General features: G+C 38.4%; 4 protein-coding genes across 5 annotated transcripts; 2 read left to right on the forward strand and 2 right to left on the reverse strand.

Moving 5' to 3' along the window:
- Positions 1-926: 926 nt before the first annotated feature.
- On the forward strand, positions 927-2,790 carry LOC133737816 (F-box/kelch-repeat protein At3g18720-like). The gene is made up of 2 exons (XM_062165304.1): positions 927-971; positions 1,798-2,790. The coding sequence occupies exons 1-2, from the start codon at positions 927-929 to the stop codon at positions 2,788-2,790; spliced, it is 1,038 nt and encodes a 345-aa protein (XP_062021288.1).
- An 11,144-nt stretch (positions 2,791-13,934) lies between these two features.
- On the forward strand, positions 13,935-15,334 carry LOC133738098 (secoisolariciresinol dehydrogenase). The gene is made up of 3 exons (XM_062165542.1): positions 13,935-14,098; positions 14,307-14,381; positions 14,470-15,334. Exons 1-3 carry the CDS (start codon positions 14,079-14,081, stop codon positions 15,269-15,271), a joined length of 897 nt encoding a protein of 298 aa, XP_062021526.1. The 5' UTR covers positions 13,935-14,078; the 3' UTR covers positions 15,272-15,334.
- Positions 15,335-15,363: 29 nt separating this feature from the next.
- On the reverse strand, positions 15,364-16,288 carry LOC133738097 (uncharacterized). Its single transcript, XM_062165541.1, has 2 exons — positions 15,845-16,288; positions 15,364-15,746 (listed from the first exon to the last, which is right to left on the reverse strand). The coding sequence occupies exons 1-2, from the start codon at positions 16,139-16,141 to the stop codon at positions 15,486-15,488; spliced, it is 558 nt and encodes a 185-aa protein (XP_062021525.1). The 5' UTR covers positions 16,142-16,288; the 3' UTR covers positions 15,364-15,485.
- Positions 16,289-16,352: 64 nt separating this feature from the next.
- LOC133738096 (auxin response factor 2-like) lies at positions 16,353-22,018 on the reverse strand. 2 transcript variants are annotated; one of them, XM_062165539.1, is made up of 14 exons: positions 21,416-22,018; positions 20,830-20,942; positions 20,511-20,606; positions 20,324-20,380; positions 20,065-20,217; positions 19,506-19,602; positions 19,024-19,114; positions 18,729-18,893; positions 18,495-18,614; positions 18,300-18,375; positions 18,015-18,189; positions 17,314-17,867; positions 16,773-16,963; positions 16,353-16,681 (listed from the first exon to the last, which is right to left on the reverse strand). In XM_062165539.1, the coding sequence occupies exons 1-14, from the start codon at positions 21,471-21,473 to the stop codon at positions 16,585-16,587; spliced, it is 2,043 nt and encodes a 680-aa protein (XP_062021523.1). In that variant the 5' UTR covers positions 21,474-22,018; the 3' UTR covers positions 16,353-16,584. The 2 variants fall into 2 exon arrangements, with proteins under 2 accessions (XP_062021523.1, XP_062021524.1); XM_062165540.1 differs by having other exon boundaries at positions 19,506-19,590; positions 21,416-22,017.
- Positions 22,019-22,453: the final 435 nt, after the last annotated feature.

Consider the following 22,453-nt stretch of genomic DNA (forward strand, 5'->3'; position numbering starts at 1 on the left):
ACTTAATATCCTATGGCGGTCTGCATTTGTATAAAGGGTCCATAATTTAATCTTGATTCTATTGTTCTTGTCAGAGATTCATGATCGATGCGATTCTCACGAGGCCACATGTGTTGCATTGATTTTTTTCCTGGTGTTTGCAGTAGTATATATACCAATCCATGATGCAAAGCTCCACCACCTGCACGTTCCAGCCAGTGCACCTCCCAATGCTTCAAATGGCCGGTGCCACACCCCCGATGTATCAACCTATTCCAACGGCTTCAAAAAGCAGAGGCTTAGCTGTGATAGTTTCAATATAAATGCCCAAATTCCTGAATCTAGTCCTGCACACCCTGCCACAATAACATGACACAAGACTGTGCTGATGCATGCTGAAGATGGAAGGAGCTCAGACTGGTTAGGAACAAGAAAAATCTTGCACATGAATCAGTGTCTTGCACTCTTGCACAATCCAGTAAAGCTACAAGCATTCTAAAACCAATTTCCTTTTCCTTACTGGCATTTCCTCTGAATATGGCTTTTTTCACTAATTAATTAAACAGTTCTGTTTCCCCCACATCTTGTTGATCTGCTATTTATAATGTGTGTTTTTTGAATTCGTGTGTTGCTTCCAAAGAACATGAAAATAGGGAAGTAACTTAGTAAGAGAAGGATTAAAAGCATTGCATTTTCATAGTAGGAATTGGTCAGATTTTCGTTTGATTTTTGTTATGTTCTGTGACTACTAGATTAATTGAAAGTTTAAAACACTTTTTATAAGGAAAATTTTATGATATTATCCTTTTAATTAATTAAGCTTTATCTATTCATTTTTACAGATCAGCTGTTAGTGAACTACTGAAACTAGAACTCTTGAGTAGTATAATTATATATAAGAGGAGAGTATAGTGCGTGCACAGTTCTGCACTAATCCAGTTCTTCCAATGACGGGTCTTTTCGGGAACCGTTTCTTCACAAGAATCTTAAAGGTAATCATCAGTTCTGCACTAATACTATAGTATATATTTTGTTCTATCTCCTTTTTTATTGCATTTTAGGAATCCATGATCAATTTCAAAAAGCTTAGAATCAGTTTTGATTTTTTCTTCTTGTGTAAATCTTTTTTCCTATACTTTCAATGAATATATCGAGTCCGAAGTTCCGATTCGATTACAGTGGTTGATCTTCTGTAGTTGATTTGTGAAGACCTTCATTTGATTGTCTTTCAAATATAAATCCTCAATACCAAACCATAAGCAAAAACGCTTAATATATAACCCTGAACTTTGAACATCACTTCTATATGAAAACCTTGAATATGATTTGATGATGACAGAGATGTCTTGAATCTGAGGAGAAGTATATAATAAAAGCAAACTGATGATTGATTAAAATTAAACTTGAATATAATTAATGCTATATTTTTGGATCATTTTTCTTTTCCTTTTTACTTCTTACCAATTACTCTGTTTCGAATCAACAGACGGTAGACTAAACTGATTTTGCATTCATATCTCAGTTCATGTACGTCCTACTTGAAATAGCCCTAGCCTTGTGAGTACTAATGACTCCTTGATTTCAAACTGGTTCTCCTGGTTTGAAAAAATTCTTGTATCTTAGGTTACCTTTAATTTGGTATTCTTTTTCTCTCTTTTTGGTCCAACAAATCCAGAATGTATACCCAACGACATATTCATAAAAACTTCAGATCCTTCTCAACATCATACATCTAGAATGAGCTAGTTTTTGTTAACCTTAATATCTCAGTTCTTAAACTGTATTTCTTTTCCATGTTCCTAATTTTAACACATGTAGAAAGCAACATTCTATGCGATCAAAGGAGGTCGCAGAAGTCCAGAGAAGCAAAAGGAAATTAGGGACTGGTCCGATCTCCCTCCTGAACTTCTTTCACTCATAGCAGAACGTGCAGGCCTATTCGCGCTTCAGAGTTTCCATCGTGTTTGTAAGGCTTGGAACTCTGCTTCTTCTGCAGCTTTACCTCAGATACTTGAGACAGAACTAAACCAAGGACCTTGGTTTTTACTATATGATGATAAAAGTCCTAAGTGCAAGGTGCTAACTGGAAGTGGCAAGAAGTTGATAATGAGTCGCCCAGAACTGGATAGAACAACTTGCCTTGCAACATACCAAGGATGGCTTCTTCTGTTCCAACAAGGATGTGGTTCCATGTTCTTCTTTCACCTTTTCTCTCGTCGCAGAATAGACCTTCCACAGTTCCCAGACTCGGAACTCACTGATCATGTTGCAGCAGTTTCATGTTCTCCAACGTCTCAGGATTGTATGGTTTGTGTTATTAGTCGTAGCAATGATGCTGAATTGGAAGCCAAGGTACTATACCTTGGAGAAGACCAGGCATGGACAAAACTCAAGTATTCTCGTTCCCGAGTTTACACTGGTACAATCAAATTTGCTGTATATCACACTGGAATATTCTGCTTTTTCGACCATAGAAATGATAGAATTCTCACCCTATCTACTGAAAATCGAGCTCACAACTGGAGTGTCATTAACTTAATATTCTCCCCGAAAAATCAGTCGAGACCAGGAACATTATTGTTTGACAGGGGTGAGCTGAAGAAAAAGTTCGATGACATGAAGAAGAAGATGGGCTTGACAAAAGGTGTTTCGATTTCTACTTGTGGCACAATAACACTATCTGAAGGCTTGCCCAAGTTTATTTTTAATGAGATCATTAGTGATCATGCGGAAGAATCCAAGAGAAACCATTTCAAAGGGGTATGGATGCAACCAAGACTTAAACAAAACCCATCAACGTACAAAAGATAATGAAGCCCAGAATTAGTAATACTGAGTACTCCTCTTCATAAGAAAATATGATAACCATTTTGATGGCTTTTGAAAGTGGTATTCTATTTATTAAATATCTCTCAGGTTACAATAATTGCTTCTGTTTACAATCTTTTATGTCAGCTAGTGAACAACATAGTTCTCTAAAGAAATCATACAAACAAGACTAGATTTTACAGCAAAACCCAAAGCTGCATAAACTGAAGCACATTGCACAGGTTCTTATGACTTCGTTTTCCAACATCACTACTATGAGGAACTAATCATGCACTAAACATTGCTCAATAATGACTAACCCTTACATTAACTCCAATATTTAATTGTAAAAGAATTGGAATCAAGGTAGAACCAAGATTCAGTTAGTACGTTTAAAGAAACAAAATGCACCTTTCTTCAGGAATGTAGTTCACAGTTGGATTAAGGTTAACTGATCTTCCATTTTGATTTTAATTTTGATCCATAAGCGTAGACTAGAAAGACAAAAATACTCCAAATCCTAGCCACATTTAATGATTTTAGAGTTCTGTTATAATTTATCCTTTAAAGTTTTAGCTATTTATTTTTACAGTACGTATTTGTGAGCTACTGAAATTAGAACTCTGAGCTGTATTATATAAGTACGAGATAGTTTTGTAATCCATCTTCCAATGGCCTATTACTCTTTCGAGGGAGAATCTACAATCTCTGAAGCTCTTTTCCTTCTCTATTCTAATTTTTAGTAATCCATAATCAATTTCTGAACATTCTCAGCAGTAGTTAATTTCATTCTCAGTCTTTCCAAATTCGCCTTGATTATGATATGTATCATCTATCTCAACCTTGTGATTTATCCTTTTAGTTAATGCTTATCTATTTACTTTTACAGTTCAGCTGTTTGTAAGCTACTGGAATTAGAACTCTGATCTGTATATAAAGTACTAGCTAGACAGTTCTGTAATCCATCTTCCAATGACCTTTGTTCTTTTTGGGAGTGTTTCATCTACAAAGCTCTAAAGGTACTAGTATATTTTTCTGACGAGCTCCTTTCCCATTTGTTTTTATTCTAATTCATAGGAATCCCTAATCAATTTCAAAAGTTTTAGTAGTAGTTGATTTCATTCTTGTAGGGTTTCTGATGTGTGCTCATTCTTTCTCAACTTGCCTTGATTATTGATATGTATCATTTGATTCCTTTCTTTTCTGTTATCACTTTTATCTATTTCAACCTTAATGTTGTGATATGTGAATCATATGATGATGATGATGAAATTCTGCATCTCTTAGAAAATTTCATGCCCCACTTGTCCTTAGTAATATGTATGCCCCTGATCGATACACTAACTTGTTCTCCTGGACTTGCATGTTAGAAAAGTTATTTGACCATATGTTCAATGCTAGCTAGATGGAGTTTACTATGCTTTGTATGAACGTATAGAGATGAGGTGTTTATATGTTTATGTTGTTTGGTAATCCTAAATCATTGGTTTCGATGTTCCTAGATTATTATATTTATATGTGTTTGTGTGTGTTGGTAGCAGCAGATACTGCAACTGCTGTGGAAAATTGTCAAAGATGAGGCGAAGGCAATGGTCTGATCTTCCTCCTGAACTTATCACAGACGTAGCAGAACGTCTAGGCCTACTCGAGGTTGTGAGGTTCCGCAGCATATGCCAGGCTTGGAACTCTGCTTCTTCTACAATTTCAGCTAAAATTGAATCTTTACTAAACTATCAACCTTGGTTTCTACATTATGGGTATGATTCTGCCCAATGTCAGTTGGTAACTACTGAAAGTGGTAACATTACCATGAATCTTCCGCAACTGGATCAAACTACAACTTGCATTGCATCGTATGAAGGATGGCTTCTTGTATTTAAACAAGGCGGATCAATGTTCTTCTTTCGTCCCTTCTCAAAAACAAAGATAGACCTTCCCAATTTCCCAGTCTCAGAACTCACTGACCATGTTGCAGCATTTTCATCTCCTCCCACATCTCCTGACTGCACAATTTGTGTCATCAACCGCAGTCCTAGCAATGACAATGAGTTGGAGCTTAATCTACTTTGTCGCGAAGGAGGCAATGGATGGATCCAACACAAGCTTGACTGTCCGCGATTCTCCATTGATACAATCAAATGTGCTGCTTATAGCAAACTAGGAGAATTCTCCTTTTTGGACCATAGTGATAACAAACTCAAGTTATCAGTTACAGACAGCAGAGAAATTTGCTGGAAGAATAATAAAGTAGTTGAGGCGAAAGATAACTTACCAGGAAATTTTTATTATCAGATGGAATATTTCAAGAAAACTGACATGATGAACAAGCTGGGGTTAGCAGATCTTCATGAGGATGTTTCGTTTTCTGTTTGCGGAACACAAGCAGAGTATAATGGTACCGACTATTTTATATATAATGAGATTTATAGTATCAGTAATCATCATGAAGAGTCCAATAGCCCGCGGAAATTCAAAGGGGTATGGATCTACCCGAGATTCTATCAAATCTCTCCAAGAGAGCAGAGTTGGTAACTTAATATGAGTTCTTTGATCATTTCTTCCTATATATTGTAGTAAACTTTGATTGACTCTCATTCTTAATTCGTTTTAAGTTCGTTTTATGTTTTTGGGGTTCTTTTCCTCGTGAACTTTTTATTTTTGCTGCATGCAGAATTGAACTCAAACAATACTAACAACCATATTGAGAGATCGAGTTGTGTTGACCGGCACTTGTTTATCATTTTTTTATATTTTGTTTTACCATGATATGAGAATTTGGTTGTTTTTAAGGTCTGTAATCACCTAGTTATCCTTTCATGGAAGCCGGTTTTGCAAAGAGATGCAAAATACTGGTGAGATTCACAACAGACATCAAAATTGAAAAATACTGGTGAGAATGTACATGACTATTTCCCATTCAGTAAAAACTGTTGGTTGCCTCAGTCAGGCAGAAATCAGCTAACAAAAATTATACAAAACAAGACTAGCTAGCTAGATTTAGAGGAAACCCCAAAGTTTCAGCAACTGAAGCACATTGCAGAGTTTCTTAATTCTGACTTTATTTTCGATCATTACAACTGAAAACTATATTGTATGAAACAACTTGGAGTAAGGTTCACTGCTCTTCTCAACTGAAAAATCTTTGGATTGGTGGCTGTCTTTATGTATTAATGGCTATATGGAAGACACGCAATAGGCTACGCTTTGATGATAAACCTCCTTCTCTTATGAGAGTTTTCCGGTCCACTAAAGCTTGGCTTCGTTTCGCTGCTCCCCACATGCCCGGTCACTCAAGTGGTATTTTAGATAATAATTTATTGATTGGGTTGGGTTGGGTATTCAGCCTACCTCAAGGTCTCACACTGCTTCAAGATTGGTAATTCTATGGCATCCCCCAGTCTCTCCATGGGTTAAACTTAATACTGATGGCTTGGCTAAGGGTAATCCTGGGCCTGCAGCTTGTGGTGGTGTGTTTAGAGATAGTACTGGTCATTACATTGGTGGTTTTTGTCATGGACTAGGTAACCAAATTGCCTTCTTTGCCGAATTAATGGGAGTTATCCTTGGGATTGACTATGCTTTTCAGTTTGGTTGGCACTATATTTGGCTTGAGAGTGATTCTACTAGTGTTCTTGCATGCATTACCTCCTCTTCCTTCTCTCCACCATGGCCTATTCGTATTGCATGGTTAAATTGCTTATCACGCATCCGATTGATATCATTTTATTGCCCTCATGTTCTTCGTGAAGAGAATACTGTTGCAGACATAATGACAAACTTGGGTTTGGCTTCTTCTTCGTTGGTATGGCATGAGGTTCCACCGCCTACTCTCTCTCTTTTTCTTCGAATGGATGACTTGGGTTTTCCCTATCAGCGTGATTCCTAAAAGTTGGTGGACTCATGGTTCCATTGAAGCAAGGATTTACTGCAGCACCACATGTTTATGGTTAAATTACACTAGCAGATGGAATTCAGTTTTTCCATATTTTATTTTTCTGCATTGTACTTGGGGGTACTTTTTTGTCCCATGTTTTTGTAATTTTAGCTTTTTCATTAATAAAATTTTACGATAAGGGGACGGGGGGTGGGTTTCCAGAGTGTGGTAGGCCCCTCTCTTTTGGGATTGAGGGTGGGACTTGTTCCCTACATTGTCTACCTCCGAGGAACTAATATCGCCTAATCCCCTATCGGTTTAAAAAAAAAAAAAAAAAAGGTTCACTGCTCTTCTGTATCGTTTTTCATTTTGGTCGATCCGTAGGCATAAATCAGAAGGACAAAAAAAAAAAAAAAAAAAAAAAAAAAGAGAACTAAGGGGGGTGTATTTAATTTAGATTTTAAAAATTTTTGTTTGAGTTTTTATAATCTATGGATTTACTTAATCCACGTATTATTTAAATTCTATATGGACCAAAAAAAAAAAAAAATTCTATATGGACTATGATTGATTCTAATAAATTGATTTACTGGTATTTGTTTAGATTTTACAAGTACTTATGATGTTTTTGGTAGATTAATTTTTTCTTCTTCTTTAAAAGCAATGGATGTATGGATCCAACTATAATGCTATATCAGTGACAAAAAAGTATATATATATATATATACACATATCCTATCCAGAGCGGAGCTCCGCTTTGAAATTAATGTGTGAAGTTTGAGTTTTTGGTCACTTTTCGGTCGCACATCCACATCTCGACCGTTCAGTTTTTAGGTACTAGTGTACAGATCATCTCTGCAAATTTTCAGCCAAAATGATGATCGTTAAAGCATTGATAACTACCTTAAAGCTTGTACGGTTCAGGTTGATAGATTCAGTCCGTCCATTGGTTTAAGCGAGTTAGATACCTTAACGATCATCAATTTGGCTGAAAGTTTACAGATATGATCTATACACTAGTACCTAAAAACTGAACGGTTGAGATGTGGATATGCGACCGATGTGTGTGTGTGTGTGTGTGTGTGTGGCAATCTACCATTCTTTATGTTGTGTATAATGATATATGAATAATAAGAGAAAACTAATCAACCAAAATGTTACACAAAAAATAAAGTAGTAAACTAATGACATAATTTATTTATTTCATATCTAATTTACAAAAGAAGCATGTGTGTATGTAACGGCCTATTCTGGCTTTAGATATATATATATATATATCTACACCCGGCTTCCGGTTTGATTCAAAAAAAAGAAGAAACATGTGTGTATGTATCATCTTAACAATACCCATTGAAAGTGAGCTTAATTAGCTAGCTAGAAGGATTAAGACTTCCAGAGCTATAGTGATAAAAATAAAAATAAATTATTAGATGAGAGCAGAGGTAGAGGCAGGGGAGGATAGTGGGAAGATAGGTCTAAGACAAAATGAATGAGTGTCACATATTGAGAGCTGCTTCTTCTTCTTCTTTTTGTTTTGTTTTTATTTTTTTGGTGAAGAGCTTCTTCATTTTTTGTTGAGTGAGAAAGTTTGATGGATCTCTTGGGAAGTGGTTGGATTGTTTTTTAGTTTTGATATGTATAAAAAGCACTATAAAATCCACCAAAATCCAGCATTTAATGAAATCCTTAAAAATCTGTATACTTTTAGATATCTGCATATTTGAATGGATAAATTTAAATCTTAATTGAATACATCAAGATTTTAAAGGATTGTTTAAAATCTCAATTGAATACCCATAGACTTTCAAAATATAAAAAAAAAACTTGTAAACTCTTAAATGAATACACCCCCTTAAATTCTAGCCAATAATCCCCAATATGACTGGAGAGTTTTTTTGTTTTTTTTAATGATTTCTAAGGGAATTTTCGTATCTCTACAATGCAACTGTTTGTGAGCTACTGCAATTAGAACTCCGAGCTGTGTGTATATATATATATATATACACAGTCCGGCTATGGTGCGGACGGTACGGATTTCCCGTTTCCCCCCACTTTCCTGTCACATTTTTACATCTTAACCGTTCAGTTTTTAGGTCCTAATGTATAGATCACCTATGCAAAATTCAGCCAATTTGGTGATCGTTAAGGCATCCAAAACTGCAATTTACACGGACGGACCGAATCTGTCGAACCAGAACCGTTCGTATTTATAATGGTAAATTGCAGTTTTGGATGCCTTAACGATCACCAAATTGACTGAAATTTTGCAGAGGTGATCTATCCATTAGGACCTAAAAACTGAACGGTTAAGATGTAAAAATGTGGCCGGAAAGTGGTCGAAAACAGGAAATCCGCATCGAAATTTCGGTCCGGACGTCCGCACCTGAGAAAAATCCTATATATATATATATATATATATATATCCTATCCAGAGCGGAGCTCCGCTTTGAAATTAACGTGCGAAGTTCGAGTTTTGGGTCACTTTTTGGTCGCATATCCACATCTCGACCGTTTAGTTTTTAGGTACTACTGTATAGATCATCTCTGCAAATTTTCAGCCAAATTGATGATCGTTAAGGTATCTAACTCGCTTAAACCAATGGACAGACTGAATCTGTTAGCCTGAACCGTACTAGCTTTAAAGCAGTTATCAAGGAGGAGTCTACTTCTAACCAAATATGCTTCTAATCATGTTAACGTTAGTGACCGAGGGGGTCTCTAGTTAGCTTTAGAGAGAGAGAGAGAGAGAGATAGTGACACGAGATGTATAGTGGTTCGTCTCCCGCCTTAGCGGGAAACTACGTCCACTTGAATGTTACACTAGTGTGTTGACCACTCTGAGCTGGCGCTGACCATCCATGGTTAGCGTTGGACCGGCTGTAATCAGCGTTGACCAAGCTAGCTCGGCGTTGACCAACCTTGTCAGCGTTGACTAGCCTGGATCAGAGTTGACCAAGCCTTGACCGGTGCTGATGGGCGTTGACCAGACCTGACCGGCGTTGACTTGGTAGATGGCATAAGTTGCCGCTAAGAATATCAATTATATGACTCAAAGAAAGAAATTATTTTGAGCTCAGTTAAAATGACTTAACTCAATGGTAAGTGACGAAGCCTTTGTGTTGGCTTCCCACAGACGGCGCCAATGTTAACGTTAGTGACCGAGGGGGTCTCTAGTTAGCTTTAGAGAGAGAGAGAGTGTGTGACACGAGATGTATAGTGGTTCGTCTCCCGCCTTAGCGGGAAACTACGTCCACTTGAATATTATACTAGTGTGTTGAGCCTTGCGGCCCAAGGGGATTACAAAAGATGTAATGGAGTGTGTTGAGTTGTGGGAGGAGAGTTCCTTTTATAGGTGAAGGAAGCCATCTCCTTTACATTTTCTTAGATGTGGTACAAGAACCCACTATTCTAGTCTTAGAAAGGCCTATTATGGAGGCAACTTGGCAAGGCCGGGAAGGTGGCTTCCCGGCAACGTATTTGCGACTTCCGGATACCGTAGCGTAGCTTGAACATAGGGCTACAAGATGCAAGTAGCGGTTGGGCCTCACCATGGCTTGTGGGTGTCCCAAAGAGGGTGTTACTTATGCTTGGTGAGATAGCAAAGTAGCAAACTAGTCATGCTAGTAGAGGTATCTACAAATCACGAACCCAAGATATCTCAATTGCCTTAATAACCGCCATAACCTCTGCTGCCACGGAGCTAGGAATATCAATATTAGAAGCAAAAGCTCCAAGAAAGCCACCTCTATAATCCCTGAAAATTGCTCCATAACCCCCCTTGCTTGTCTCATGCTTCCATGCTCCGTCAATATTGATCTTGACCCACGTAATTATAGGAGGATGCCAATTAACCTCCCAGACTACCGGAGCACGCTGCTGCCTACATTGCACCCCAAAACCTTTCAAAATACGCAGATCATTAATGGTGTTATGCATGGTACCCCAGGCCAAACCACTTGCAGCACGTATATGGCTAGAAATAAGCCTGCCAATCTCAGCAATTGAGAAATTATTTCCATCAAATCTGCTCTTATTTCTAGCATGCCACACAAACCATAAAACTACAGTAAAGCCAATCAACCATAATTCTTTAAGCTGAGAACTACGTCCATTAGCCAGACCCCTCGCAAAAGCCTCCAAAATGGATAAAGGAACTGAACCTAGTTCAAATAAAGAAAATATGTTGTTCCATATTGTAGCAGTAAATGAGCATTGAAGAAAAATATGGCTAATAGATTCAGTGTTAACACCACAAAGAACACAACGTCAAGCCAATGAAACTCCCCTTCTCTGTAAAAAATCATCAGAAATAATTCTACCTCACAGCACCTTCCAGGTAAGAAGGGACATTCGAGGCAAAATAAATTTGGACCATATACGCTTACCCCATGGCAAAGAAGGAGAGGGTTGATGTATAAACTGAAAAGCTTGCTTTGCCGTTAGCTCCCCAGAAGAGTAAGAAGACCAGATTAACTTATCTTCCATCTCAGGATTAGTAGCAATTGGAACTTGTCTAATCATAGCACACAAACCAGGAAAATGTAATTCCAAAAGCTCAGGAAAATTCCAATAACCATTATCAACAAAGTCTGCCACAGAATTGTCAATATCACCAAACAACGCAGCATTATCCCCAAAGAAATCAATAACAGGCCTTCCAAGAAAATTGTCCCTCCAAAAAGAAATTTTTTCACCTGATCGAGCCAATCAACCATTGGGAATTCTTTTCGACAGTAGACCAAAACTGACGTACACCAGACCATATAGATGAGGGAGTATATGATCATCGGGTAGAAAAACGACCCCGTATAGAAGAGGAACCTTTGTTGAATCTCTTTCAATTAAACTTTTGGTAAGTGAATAGTAAATTGCTGGCTTTGTATTACTAGGATTATACTGAATTAGTTAGCAATAATAAGGCACCTATGAACAATTAAACATTGTGATGAAACAAAGAAGGGTTCTATGCCATCTTGACACAATAAACGGTGCTATGGCAAAATCTGATCGAAGGGATGGAGTAGTCGAGGTAGGTTGTATGGTGTGAATAAACTTTTTTTTTTTTTTGAATAGGTGAATAAACAATTTTGTTAAAGGGTAAAGTAGGAAATAATAGAAAATGTGAGCCGGGTATACTAAAATATTTGCTAAGTTCATTTAGCAACACCCTTTAAAAATTAGAACTCTAATTAAGTTGTATGTATAAGCACAATAGCACATACAGTTACTTCAAAAGTTCATGTTCTCTTCAGAAGGGCGTTTGTTCAACTGATTTGAGAAGGTATCAGTATGTTTTTCTATCTCTCTTGTTTTGATTTCCGATTTTTGGGCGATGTTTGTTTTCCTCATCCTTTCCAAACTTGCCATGACCGGTCGTCGTTGTTTTCTCAATCTTGAATTTGATGTGGTCTGCCAATTAAAGATATCTAATCATTCTTGAGATTTAAAATAAAAAGCTCCATTGAATGAATGAATCTGCAAAAGGGGTTTTGCAAATTTGAGAAAACAGTTTTGGCCTGTTCTCTAATAGATTAAGCTTCTCTTTAAACATGGTATTAAAGCCTCGCGGCACGAGATTTTTAGTTCAAAACCCTAAACCCTAGCCTCTTTCAAATACTGTCATTTGTACGGGTTATATATCTGGAATTAATTTTCTGATTTTTTAATAGTACCTTGGAATGTGACATAGATCTCTTGTTTTGCAGCAGTACACTCTATATATCCAAATCCTAGCAAAGTAGCAATGACCGACCGGAGAAAAAAGTGTATGTCACAATGGTCTGATCTTCCTCCTGAACTTCTATCTCCAATTGCAGAGTCCGTAGACCTAATCGATCTTCTGGGTTTTCGTGGCGTGTCAGCGTGTGCAAATCTTGGAAGTCTGCTTCATCCACAGCTTCAGCTCAATCTTCAACTAAACCCTGGTTTCTACTGTATGGGGAAAACAATTCTGAGTGCCAGTTGCTGAGTTAAAGTGATCATAAGTACACCATCAGTCTTCCAGAACTGGATGGAGCAACTTGTCTTGCTTCATCCCAAGGATGGTTGCTTGTATTCCAAGAAAGCTCGGGCTCATTGTTTTTGTTTTGCCCCTTCTCTCGTGCGAAAATAGACCTTCCCAACTTCCCAGCCTCACAACTCTCCGACCATATTGCAGCATTTTCATCTCCTCCGAATTCCCAAGATTGCATCCTTTGTGTCATTAGCCGTACCAATAATGATGAATGGGAGCTGAATTTACTTCGTCGGGGAGCCAATGAATGGACCAAACATAATTATTCTGGTTACTCAAAACTGAAGACAATCAAAGGTGCTGCTTATCACAAAGAGGACGGAGAGTTCAACTTTTTCGATCCAGATGACAAGTCACTCACATTTTCTACTAAGAACCTACGCTGGCGCTATTTTAACATAATCTCTCCCGGAACAGCAGATATAGAAGAAGTACCATTTAAATATTTCATACATTATTCTCAGAGAGAGAACTTGAAGAATAAGCTCGAGTTGGCAGAGAATGTTTCACTTTCTACTTGTGGGACACAGATGACTGATGGCACACTTGTTTTCAGTGAGAGCGTTACTGCTGATGCTGCTGACAACCAATCCAAGAGACGTCAACTTAAAGGGGTTTGGATCCACCCCAGGTTCTACCAAGTCTGAGTTGGTAATTCAGAGTGTGCCTAATCAATTTGTTTGGATTAAGTATTTAAGGGGAATTATAATAGTTCTGGTCTGTCATTTTCTGTTTTCAGGATTACTAGTCCTACTCGATTGATCACTTGAGAACTCCAAGCTTTTGGTTTTTCGGGGTCTTAATTTTTGATTATTGGTGAACTTGATTACTGGTTCTTTGCCAAATGGAACTCAAATTTCCTTATTAGCATTATACAGGACTGGATTTATATTAACTTCCAAAGTTCTCATTCCAGATATTCCTGCAAATCTGCAGAAATTAAAGCAGCTTGCAAGCGAATGTATTGCTACTGTTGTGATAAAAAAAAATGACTTGGAGACTAAACCTATAATAAAAAAATTAAAAAACCTAGTACATGGAACTTGCAGAGTTGTAGGTGGTTTATTATTCTGTGTTCACATCAATCTTAATCTATTCACTGTTCCATAGTCGACATAATTGAATACAGAAGCAATGTATTATACAAACCAGTTCTGTCACACGTGATAATATCCAACAAGAGCAATGAGCAATGTTGTGCGTGTAATGTCATATGCAAAGAAGGACCCACATCCTGTCCTCTATTTCTAAATCCTTTTTGATTCCTTCTTCTCACCTCATAATATTAAGCACCAGAAAAGACACAAATTGACCAAGAATAGTGAGAGCTCAAGAACTGAAGAAAGTGGGGTGAAGCTAGAACCAGAAAACAAAATCCATCTTTCATCAACAATTAAAGAAAGTATGTTCGGGGTTGGATTAAGGTTGGCTTCTCTACCATTTTGATTTTCTCCTTTTAGTCATATACTACAGTTGATAGCTATACTAGTTTCTTCTCTCTGTGGTTGAGGTATTCTCTTTCGATTAAACTTTTGATGAGTGAATAGTAAATTGCTGGCTTTGTATTACTATGATTATACTGAATTGATGAAAGCAAAACTGAGAACTGATGTAAATTGAAGTTTTGAACAGAAAACATGTTACCTTTACAAGAGCTTTGGTTTCTCCAAGCTGCTTCAAGATGGGGTATTCATCCCAGAGTGGAAGGTAAGCCAATTTGACTGGATATGAGCTAAATCGTACGTATTGTCTTTTCGTGATTTAATTACATTTTATCAAATGCTTGTCAAAGCAGACTTGAAGGAAAGGTGGCACTGATTACAGGAGCAGCAAGTGGTATAGGAAAGGCAACTGCATCAAAATTCATCAGCAATGGTGCCAAGGTTGTTCTTGCAGATATCCAACACCAGCTTGGCCAAGATGCAGCAAAGGAGCTTGGTCCTAATGCCAGCTTCATTGCCTGTGATGTCACAAAAGAATCCGACATTTCCAATGCTGTAGATTTCACCATCTCTAAGCACAGCCAGCTTGATATTATGCACAGCAATGCAGGTGTAGCTTGTAAATCTCCTCCAAGCATTGTGGACCTTGACCTGGCAGTGTTTGATCGTGTCATGAACATCAACGTGCGAGGAGTCCTGGCAGGAATTAAGCACGCTTCACGTGTGATGATCCCGCGCAAAACTGGCTCAATTCTCTGCACAGCCAGCGTCACAGGACTAATGGGAGGACTAGCACAGCACACCTATTCTCTGTCCAAGTTTGCTGTAATAGGCATTGTCAAGTCTCTGGCTGCAGAGCTACGCCAGCATGGGATCCGGGTCAATTGCATATCCCCATTTGCCATTCCAACCCCATTTGTAATCGAAGAAATGAGTCAGATTTATCCAGGAGCTGATGAAGAGAAGTTAATTGAAATTATACATCGCTCTGGGGCCTTAGAAGGAGCAAACTGTGAACCCAATGACATTGCCAATGCTGCACTTTACCTAGCTTCAGCTGATGCTAAATATGTTAGTGGCCATAATTTGGTTGTAGATGGAGGTTTTACATCTTTCAAGACTTTTAGTTTCCCTGCACCAGATCAGGTGCTTTAAGCACTCCATGTCAATTCTTGTAATGCAAAGATCAAAGTTCCCAATTCAAACCACTTTCTAGTTTCTCCTATTTTATGAAGATTCACAGAGAATAAAGAAACAAGCTAAACCCTCAAGCAACATTGAATTATCAAAGCTTACTGGTACATACAAAAATGCCAGAGAAGATAAATTGAGTGAACGAAAAGCAAAAACCTTCAATGGGTTTTGACAACTATGCCTGCTCTATCCTCTGGGCAATCATATTCACAGCTGCATTGGCTGATGAGAATGCCCCATGAAAACTTTCCTGATAAGAAATGGATTCCAAGTCCATTGCCATCTTCAACAAAATCTCACCCAGATCAGTCTGTTTCTCTAGCAAAGCCTTGTAGTATGATTGAGCAGCAATCTTGCTGATTTCCACGTTGGTTGGTTCTGGGCAGTACTCATCATCCAACCACTTATGCAAAGTCACCCTCAACCACTCTGATTCCTACATCGAATCATATCAAAACAATCAAATAAACACTGGAAACAACTTCAATTTTGTAAAGTACAAAAAGGGTACCGAGGAAATTGGAAGTCATATACCTCCAAGGCCTTGGAAGGGACCAAGTAATGTTCTGGGACGGTCAAGTCTTGAACTTGGTCATCTGGGTCTTCTTCTTCACCCATTTCTTGCTCATGGGTTTCTGGGTTTGAGGCAGACTGAGATCTTGGAGCTGTTTGTGACTTGAAAACAAGAGTCTTTGTGAGAATTGGCTGCGATGGAACCAAGAAATTGAGTGCAGGCACAGCAAGATTGGTTTTTGCTGGAATTTTATTGGTAGAGGCAGAATTGAGCTTTGGAATTGCTGTAATTATTCGAGCTCCATACAAGGATTTCATGGCTTTTGGTGGCGGGAAATAAACTCAAGTGTTTTCTTTGCCTGGAATTCACAGGTGAGGTGAGAGCCTGTTGATGGTTTTAGACCTGCAATGTTTGGTTCCTTTTGGATTAGGCTCTGTGGGGGCCCACCAGGACCCGAGGCTCAAATCATATTTATGCCAGAGTGTACCATAAAATCATAAGGGTTCATCCAATTATTCTACCAGAAAAGGTTGCAACTTTAATCTGGAATTTATAGGATAGCAATCCTAGGCTTTCCCTTCTTGAAAAACAAAAGCATCCTCTAGAGAAGACACAGATCTATACAATGGATAGCTGCACCTTTAATTTGTACAGGTGACATTGACACACACACATTATGCAAAACGAAAATGGGCCTTGATGCAGGCCTGTTTATTGATACACACATCTTTCTCTCTGATATGAACGGATGAAGAAAAACTTAGAGGGATGTTGCATTTGGAGAGCCTGGATTCTGACTGTCGATTTCTTGATCCTTTGGACTGATGAACATTTTTCGCACCATTGACAGGAATTCACTGCATATGCAAAGACCAATAAGAGATTAGATGCTAGAGTGGAACAGAAATTAAAAACTTTTAGACACAGTTTGAGTTCCAAGTTCTTTACTGCCACAGATAATCTCCTATCAGCATCATGTCTCCTTCATCGTCCATGTAGGTTACCTGCCATCCACTGCTTCCATCGATCAACCTTCCTTCAAAATCGAACATCTGGTCAAGCTCAGAAATAAGCTCACCATACCCATCAAAGCGTGTGAGGTCCACTGATCTTCCAAGGGCTGCTCCATACTTGAGCACCTGAAAGAATGCTGACATTTTAACAAGACTAGCTTCACCTCATTAAGAGGATACTAATCGCTTTACACTTTAGTGCATATCCCTTCTAGTGCCAATGCAACTTGAAATAAATAAACATGCTTGTCATGAACAACTTGCACAAAATCACACCAAACACAGATCTCTGTAAGTTTGTAGAAAATTACTTGGAGACCTTTGCTATGTTATGACTAGTGTAAGTAGCTTGGAATCACCTAAAGCTATTGTGAATATTTTAGAATGTAAGTGCAATAGAAGTGATCCAATTAGCAGCAATTTATCTTTGAATTTTCTTGCAAAGACAGCCAGAAGAAGTTTTATATGAAATTTACCTTTATGCAACTCCTGTTGCTGACAGAACAACATTTCTTGCATTGTGTCTCAGAAAGAACACAAGAAATACTCTTAGATGTCTCTGAAAGTTGGACAGTTTCAGAAACACTTGACTGAGAAATTGGAGGAATAGAACAAGGACTTAAGTGTCCACTAGAATTGGCAACTTGTGGTGAAGGGAGCTCCGAGTGACTGTTATCTAAATTGACTCCAAAAAGCATGAGGGTATTTGATGGAACAAATGGCCCTTGAGTCTCACTCCTCTGTTTAGAGGCGCTTAATTCCTGGAATCCAGAGGAGTTGATATTTGGAACCGACATGCTTCTGCTAAATGGAACACTGTCAACGACCCCAAAAGTAGTCAACTGTGATGACCATTGGTTAATGTGGCCTGGAGTCAGCATATTTTCACTGGAAAATGCTATTGAACTGCGAGGACTTTGGTGTAGCGGATCATACATTGGTGCACCTAGTTCATTAGCATATGTTTCGCTTATTTCTTGACCTTGAAAGACCTTTTCTCGTCTTTGAGGCATTATTAATGGAATTGGGGCTATTAAGAAAAAGGGAGAGAGAAATTGATTAGTTTTGACATGAATGAACTGGATATCATATTAGGACCTAATGATGAATGAAGGGACACTTCTTTTCTCAAAATCTGACGAAAGATTCCACAAGGAGATATACGAGAGTTACCCACCATTCCTGGCCAACCCAGAAAACACAGGTAATGATAGATCAGGTATACGTGGTCTCTTATGAGGTGGGACAGGGAAAGAAGTCCTCTTCGTCTTGGTGGATTCTGCAGGCTCAATGTTCCAAGGAGAAAGCCTTTCAGAATGCAAGAGCGTAGCTGATGTGGTATCCCATTGCACCTACAAGGGAATAATGCTTGGTCAAATAATTAGTTACATAAAGAGACAATGATCTCAACTATGAAATTGCACATTTGGAGATTTGAGGGTCATAAAAAGGGATTTGGTACCTTCAGACACCCCCATTCAGAACTGGGCCACCTAACAGGATCCTTATCTTTAATATCTATTATGGTACCTTCACATCTGTTCAAACAATAAAAAAATTCATTTAACTATAACACTTGGAACGAAAAGGAAAAAGAACAATGCCTCCTGCACTTTTGTCCATCCATTCTTGCACTCACAAGTCATGGATTTATTACCTCTTCTCTGCACATTCTTCAGCTTCAAACCACATTCTGAATCTCATCCCAACAGAATATTCATCTTTGGGTGATTTCATGTATTGATCATATGGAATTATGAATGGCACAGGACTGGTCCTGTATGTGCACAAAAAGGTTTCATGCTTAGAACCTAAAGCTATATAAGTATACCCAGAGATACGGCTAGACATTCAACCTAAACCCTACAGCTCTGAGTTTCAAGTAGCTTACCAAGGGCGATAATACACGGTAAACATGGTTCCAGTACAAATGGCGTGGAAGGCACTCGCAAGGATGCCATGCTGCATGCTATTGCCAGAAATGAGGGAAGCTGTTGCATTGTCTTGTGTTTTGGTCGCACGGCGTATGCCAACACGGAGCTCTCCATTTTCTCCTCTGCAAAACCAATATTACCATCGTTAGAAACCTAGAACTGAAGACAGATACCTTTTAAAATGAAACGTCTGGAATAAAACTGAGAATGTCCATCAGAAATGGAGAAGGGAGAGAGAGCAAGAGAGGGTACCTGACGAAGATACATGCATCCCCAGGAACAAGTTTCTTGGCAGTCACAAATGTACTCCAACCACTAGTAAGCAAGTGCCTCTTTGGCTGACCTACATTTATTGAGGAACATACAGCTTAGAATTCAACATAGAAGGTTACAGGATGACCATGCACAAGGACTAGCAATGTTCACCAAGATTAAGAAGATGATGAGAAATAAAATCATAAATGTAAAGAACATAGCATTAGTGACCATTTATGAGTAGGACCAAAGCAATTGCCTTCCATGATAACAGGTTTTCTGGGATATCCTAAAATATGTCCTATTTAATGTAATAATCACAGATGTGATGCATATTATTGCATTGTTGGACCAATGAGCAAATTTATGTTTTGAAACATCTAAACTTAAGATGTGATTTCTGATTCTCTAAGTCCTAGTGATGATGCTTATATAAATTTCACTGCTAGATGTTTACAAGTGTCTGAGTGTAAAGATACCACGGAATATATGACGAAAGTGCCATTCAACTCCATGCAAGTCCTTTGTAGTGAGTTCCTGTACTGGTGGTTGATGAAACATCTCCTGCAAGAACATCTATATGCAAATTAATCGGAGATACTGAACTCAAATACACATCATTGATGGATATCTTATGAAATATATGTGATTGGAAAAAGGTGAAGAATAAAATAGTAGATTGCCTGTGACACTCTGAATCAAAAGGACCAGGCAACCAGCATTGTACGTAATACTCGAGAAAAATGGTAGATTTGTACATTGGCTGGTTTTGTGAATTTCATTTCTTCCATTATCAAGAGATCAAAGCAAAACTAGAATAATTGAAGCTCCTCTGTCCAATCTGGGATGTGTAAACTTAGCCATAATCCAATTTTTTTTTTTTTTTTTTTTGAGGGAATAATCCAAATTAATTGGTTATATTCTTAAAAGTTCTTCTATTCTGGCCTTGCCATTGGTTACAGAAGTTCCTAATGAGATGCATGTCATACATATTCTAAAATGTGTTTATTTTGATGGAAGCCATGAAAGGATACTAACCAGAGGTGGAAAGCACTCCTCGGCATGTCGCTTTGGAACAGAGAATCCACCATGGGTGCTTGTGTCAGATGGAGTGAGTATCTTGCTAAAGCATGTTCTGGTTCTATGAGGCAAAGATGGAGCATTTTCATCCTCAAAACTTAGCTGGTCTTGCTGCAAGGTGGCAAAGCAGTAAAGTTATGTTGATAAAGTTCATTTAGATGGGGAAGTTTCGAAAGCATGACATTATGTGAGTTCAAATAAGGGGCAAGAAAACAACCTCAGTCACAGGAAGCAAGGTTATCTGAGCAAAGACTTCATCTGTGTGAACTTCGGCCTGCATATCAGTCATCCAATACAATAAAGTAACTCCCACAAATTGTGAGCCATTAAATTTTTCAATCAGAACACATATTGAATGCAGTTTTTAGTCTTTGGTAAAATACAAGCACGGAAAAACGATATACCTTTAGCTGCACATTAACAACATGGCAGAGAATCTTGGGAGGCAAATTGTATTTTGGCATGGCCGCATTACTGTCTGGGTCTGCATATGCCTCAACCTGCTCCAGATCAACAAGCAAATATGTTACATACTTACATATGGGGGCCTCGGACAAAAACCAAAAGGATTGAAATTCAATGTTGACATTGAACTCTTATCACACAATGAAATAAGTCTAGCACATCCTCTATTATTTCAATTTCTGGGCTCTCAAACAGAGTAAGGGAGAGTGAAGCAACCATAATTAACAAGTAATAAAGGTCAGGGGAGGAGAACAGAACCTGTTCAATGTGGCCTTGAGCGAAGTAGAAAACTTTGTCTCCAGGGCGTGGGACATAGATATTAGACCCGGCACATGTATGCCATAGTTGGGTGTACAAATCATCTCTATCACCTAAACACCAAGAGCAGATTCATAAAACAAACCAAAATAAATTCAGCAAAAAACAACAACAGTAAAAACCACAAAGATTCTGCAGATAATATTAACTCATCCCACTGCCCAGAAAAAATCACAAGTTGAAGCCTATTAAAGGTTCAGACTTTAGAGGTGGTATAATTCCATTACCCAGAAATAAAATAATTTTATACTAAAAAATTATTGATAATAAGGTTTTGAGTTCATTTTCTCTAATAAAAATGAAAAAGAAAACAAAAAATAGAACTGAAAAACAGAGCCCAGCTACAAATTTCTCCCCCCAGCCCAATATAAAATAAATTTTTTCCTATCGAAATAAGCCATTTATTCAGAGCAGAGTTTACTAGAGCTGGTTCAACTGTAAAGACACAGAAAAATGATACACTAAATAAAACTAGCTAGTGAGAAAGAAAGAAATTAAAAAAGAAGTGGGGAATGAATGATGCTACCTTGGCGGTTGTTAACAGGGTAGGCGCTCTGTTGCTCCCCACTGACTGAACCAGCCATATGTCTGTTTCTCTTTACAGAACGTAATAATAATCGGAAAATACAGAAGACCGGAGAAAACAGAAAGATGGAAATGGAATAGTAAGATGACGGAGGATATGATGAGGACAAATTTGGGCGGTGAGAACCAGGTGCAGCCGTACGTCTTTTTTAACACCCAACCTCCCTCTCTCTAGACTCCGTTTCCGTTCGGCACGCCAGAGAGATGAACCGAAAGGGTACGTGCTGCGTGAGCAATGTTGTTGTAACGCTCCAAATGAGAGAGAGAGAGAGAGGGAGGGAGAGAAAGGGTGGTGCGGGCTAAGGGGGTGATATAGTGGTGGGTGGTACCGGTACGTAGCGGCAGGGGTCGTACGTACTGGCGCCTGGTGGCGATGTTTTCGCTACTTTTTGCGACGATAACTCCGATGCCTGCGGATTTGTCGTGTGGCTATCGGGACCGTTGGTTGGGGTGGGGCCCGCGGGGGTGGAGGAGGAGCTGCGGCGTAGGGAATCATGGCGGGGTTTGGATTTATGTGTGCATGAGGAGGGGTTAAGGGAGCAGGGAGCTTGGGTAATTTGGGACAGGGTTGCTTCGATGTGTTGTATGTTGGTTTGTTTTAGCTGGTAACAAATCATTTGGACTGAAACACCGATGTTAGAGTACTTGGCGGGGGGAACATCAATAATAAATTTGGATCCGCTGGTTTTTAGTTCTTAGTATTCTACTCTATTCTTGTTGGGTCATTTCTAGTAAGTTTTGTTATTATTATTTTATTTTTTTTAATAATGTTTTTTTTTTTTTTAAGAACAAAAAAATTATTCTTTAAATGATTAAAACTTAAAGAATAAGTAAAATAGAATATGAAATTTCTTATTATGAAACCAACGGTACTCTAACCACAATCTATGGGCTAGTGATATCTATGGGCTAGTGATAAAACCACTGATTCTAAGAGTTGCGATACATTCACGTACCCAACATTAAGATGAACTTCACC

The sequence above is a fragment of the Rosa rugosa genome, chromosome 3, assembly GCF_958449725.1.
Source record: "Rosa rugosa chromosome 3, drRosRugo1.1, whole genome shotgun sequence".
NCBI lineage: Eukaryota > Viridiplantae > Streptophyta > Magnoliopsida > Rosales > Rosaceae > Rosa > Rosa rugosa.

Coding starts and splice junctions, on each gene's coding strand:
- LOC133737816 (XM_062165304.1), top strand. CDS start 927: ATGACGGGTCTTTTCGGGAACCGTTTCTTCACAAGAATCTTAAAG. Junction 972..1,797: donor TCTTCACAAGAATCTTAAAG/GTAATCATCAGT, acceptor TAACACATGTAG/AAAGCAACATTCTATGCGAT.
- LOC133738098 (XM_062165542.1), top strand. CDS start 14,079: ATGTTCGGGGTTGGATTAAG. Junction 14,099..14,306: donor ATGTTCGGGGTTGGATTAAG/GTTGGCTTCTCT, acceptor AGTTTTGAACAG/AAAACATGTTACCTTTACAA. Junction 14,382..14,469: donor TATTCATCCCAGAGTGGAAG/GTAAGCCAATTT, acceptor TTGTCAAAGCAG/ACTTGAAGGAAAGGTGGCAC.
- LOC133738097 (XM_062165541.1), bottom strand. CDS start 16,141: ATGAAATCCTTGTATGGAGCTCGAATAATTACAGCAATTCCAAAGCTC. Junction 15,747..15,844: donor TCCCTTCCAAGGCCTTGGAG/GTATATGACTTC, acceptor GATTCGATGTAG/GAATCAGAGTGGTTGAGGGT.
- LOC133738096 (XM_062165539.1), bottom strand. CDS start 21,473: ATGGCTGGTTCAGTCAGTGGGGAGCAACAGAGCGCCTACCCTGTTAAC. Junction 20,943..21,415: donor CCCTGTTAACAACCGCCAAG/GTAGCATCATTC, acceptor CTTGGTGTTTAG/GTGATAGAGATGATTTGTAC. Junction 20,381..20,510: donor TTGTTAATGTGCAGCTAAAG/GTATATCGTTTT, acceptor ACTGATATGCAG/GCCGAAGTTCACACAGATGA.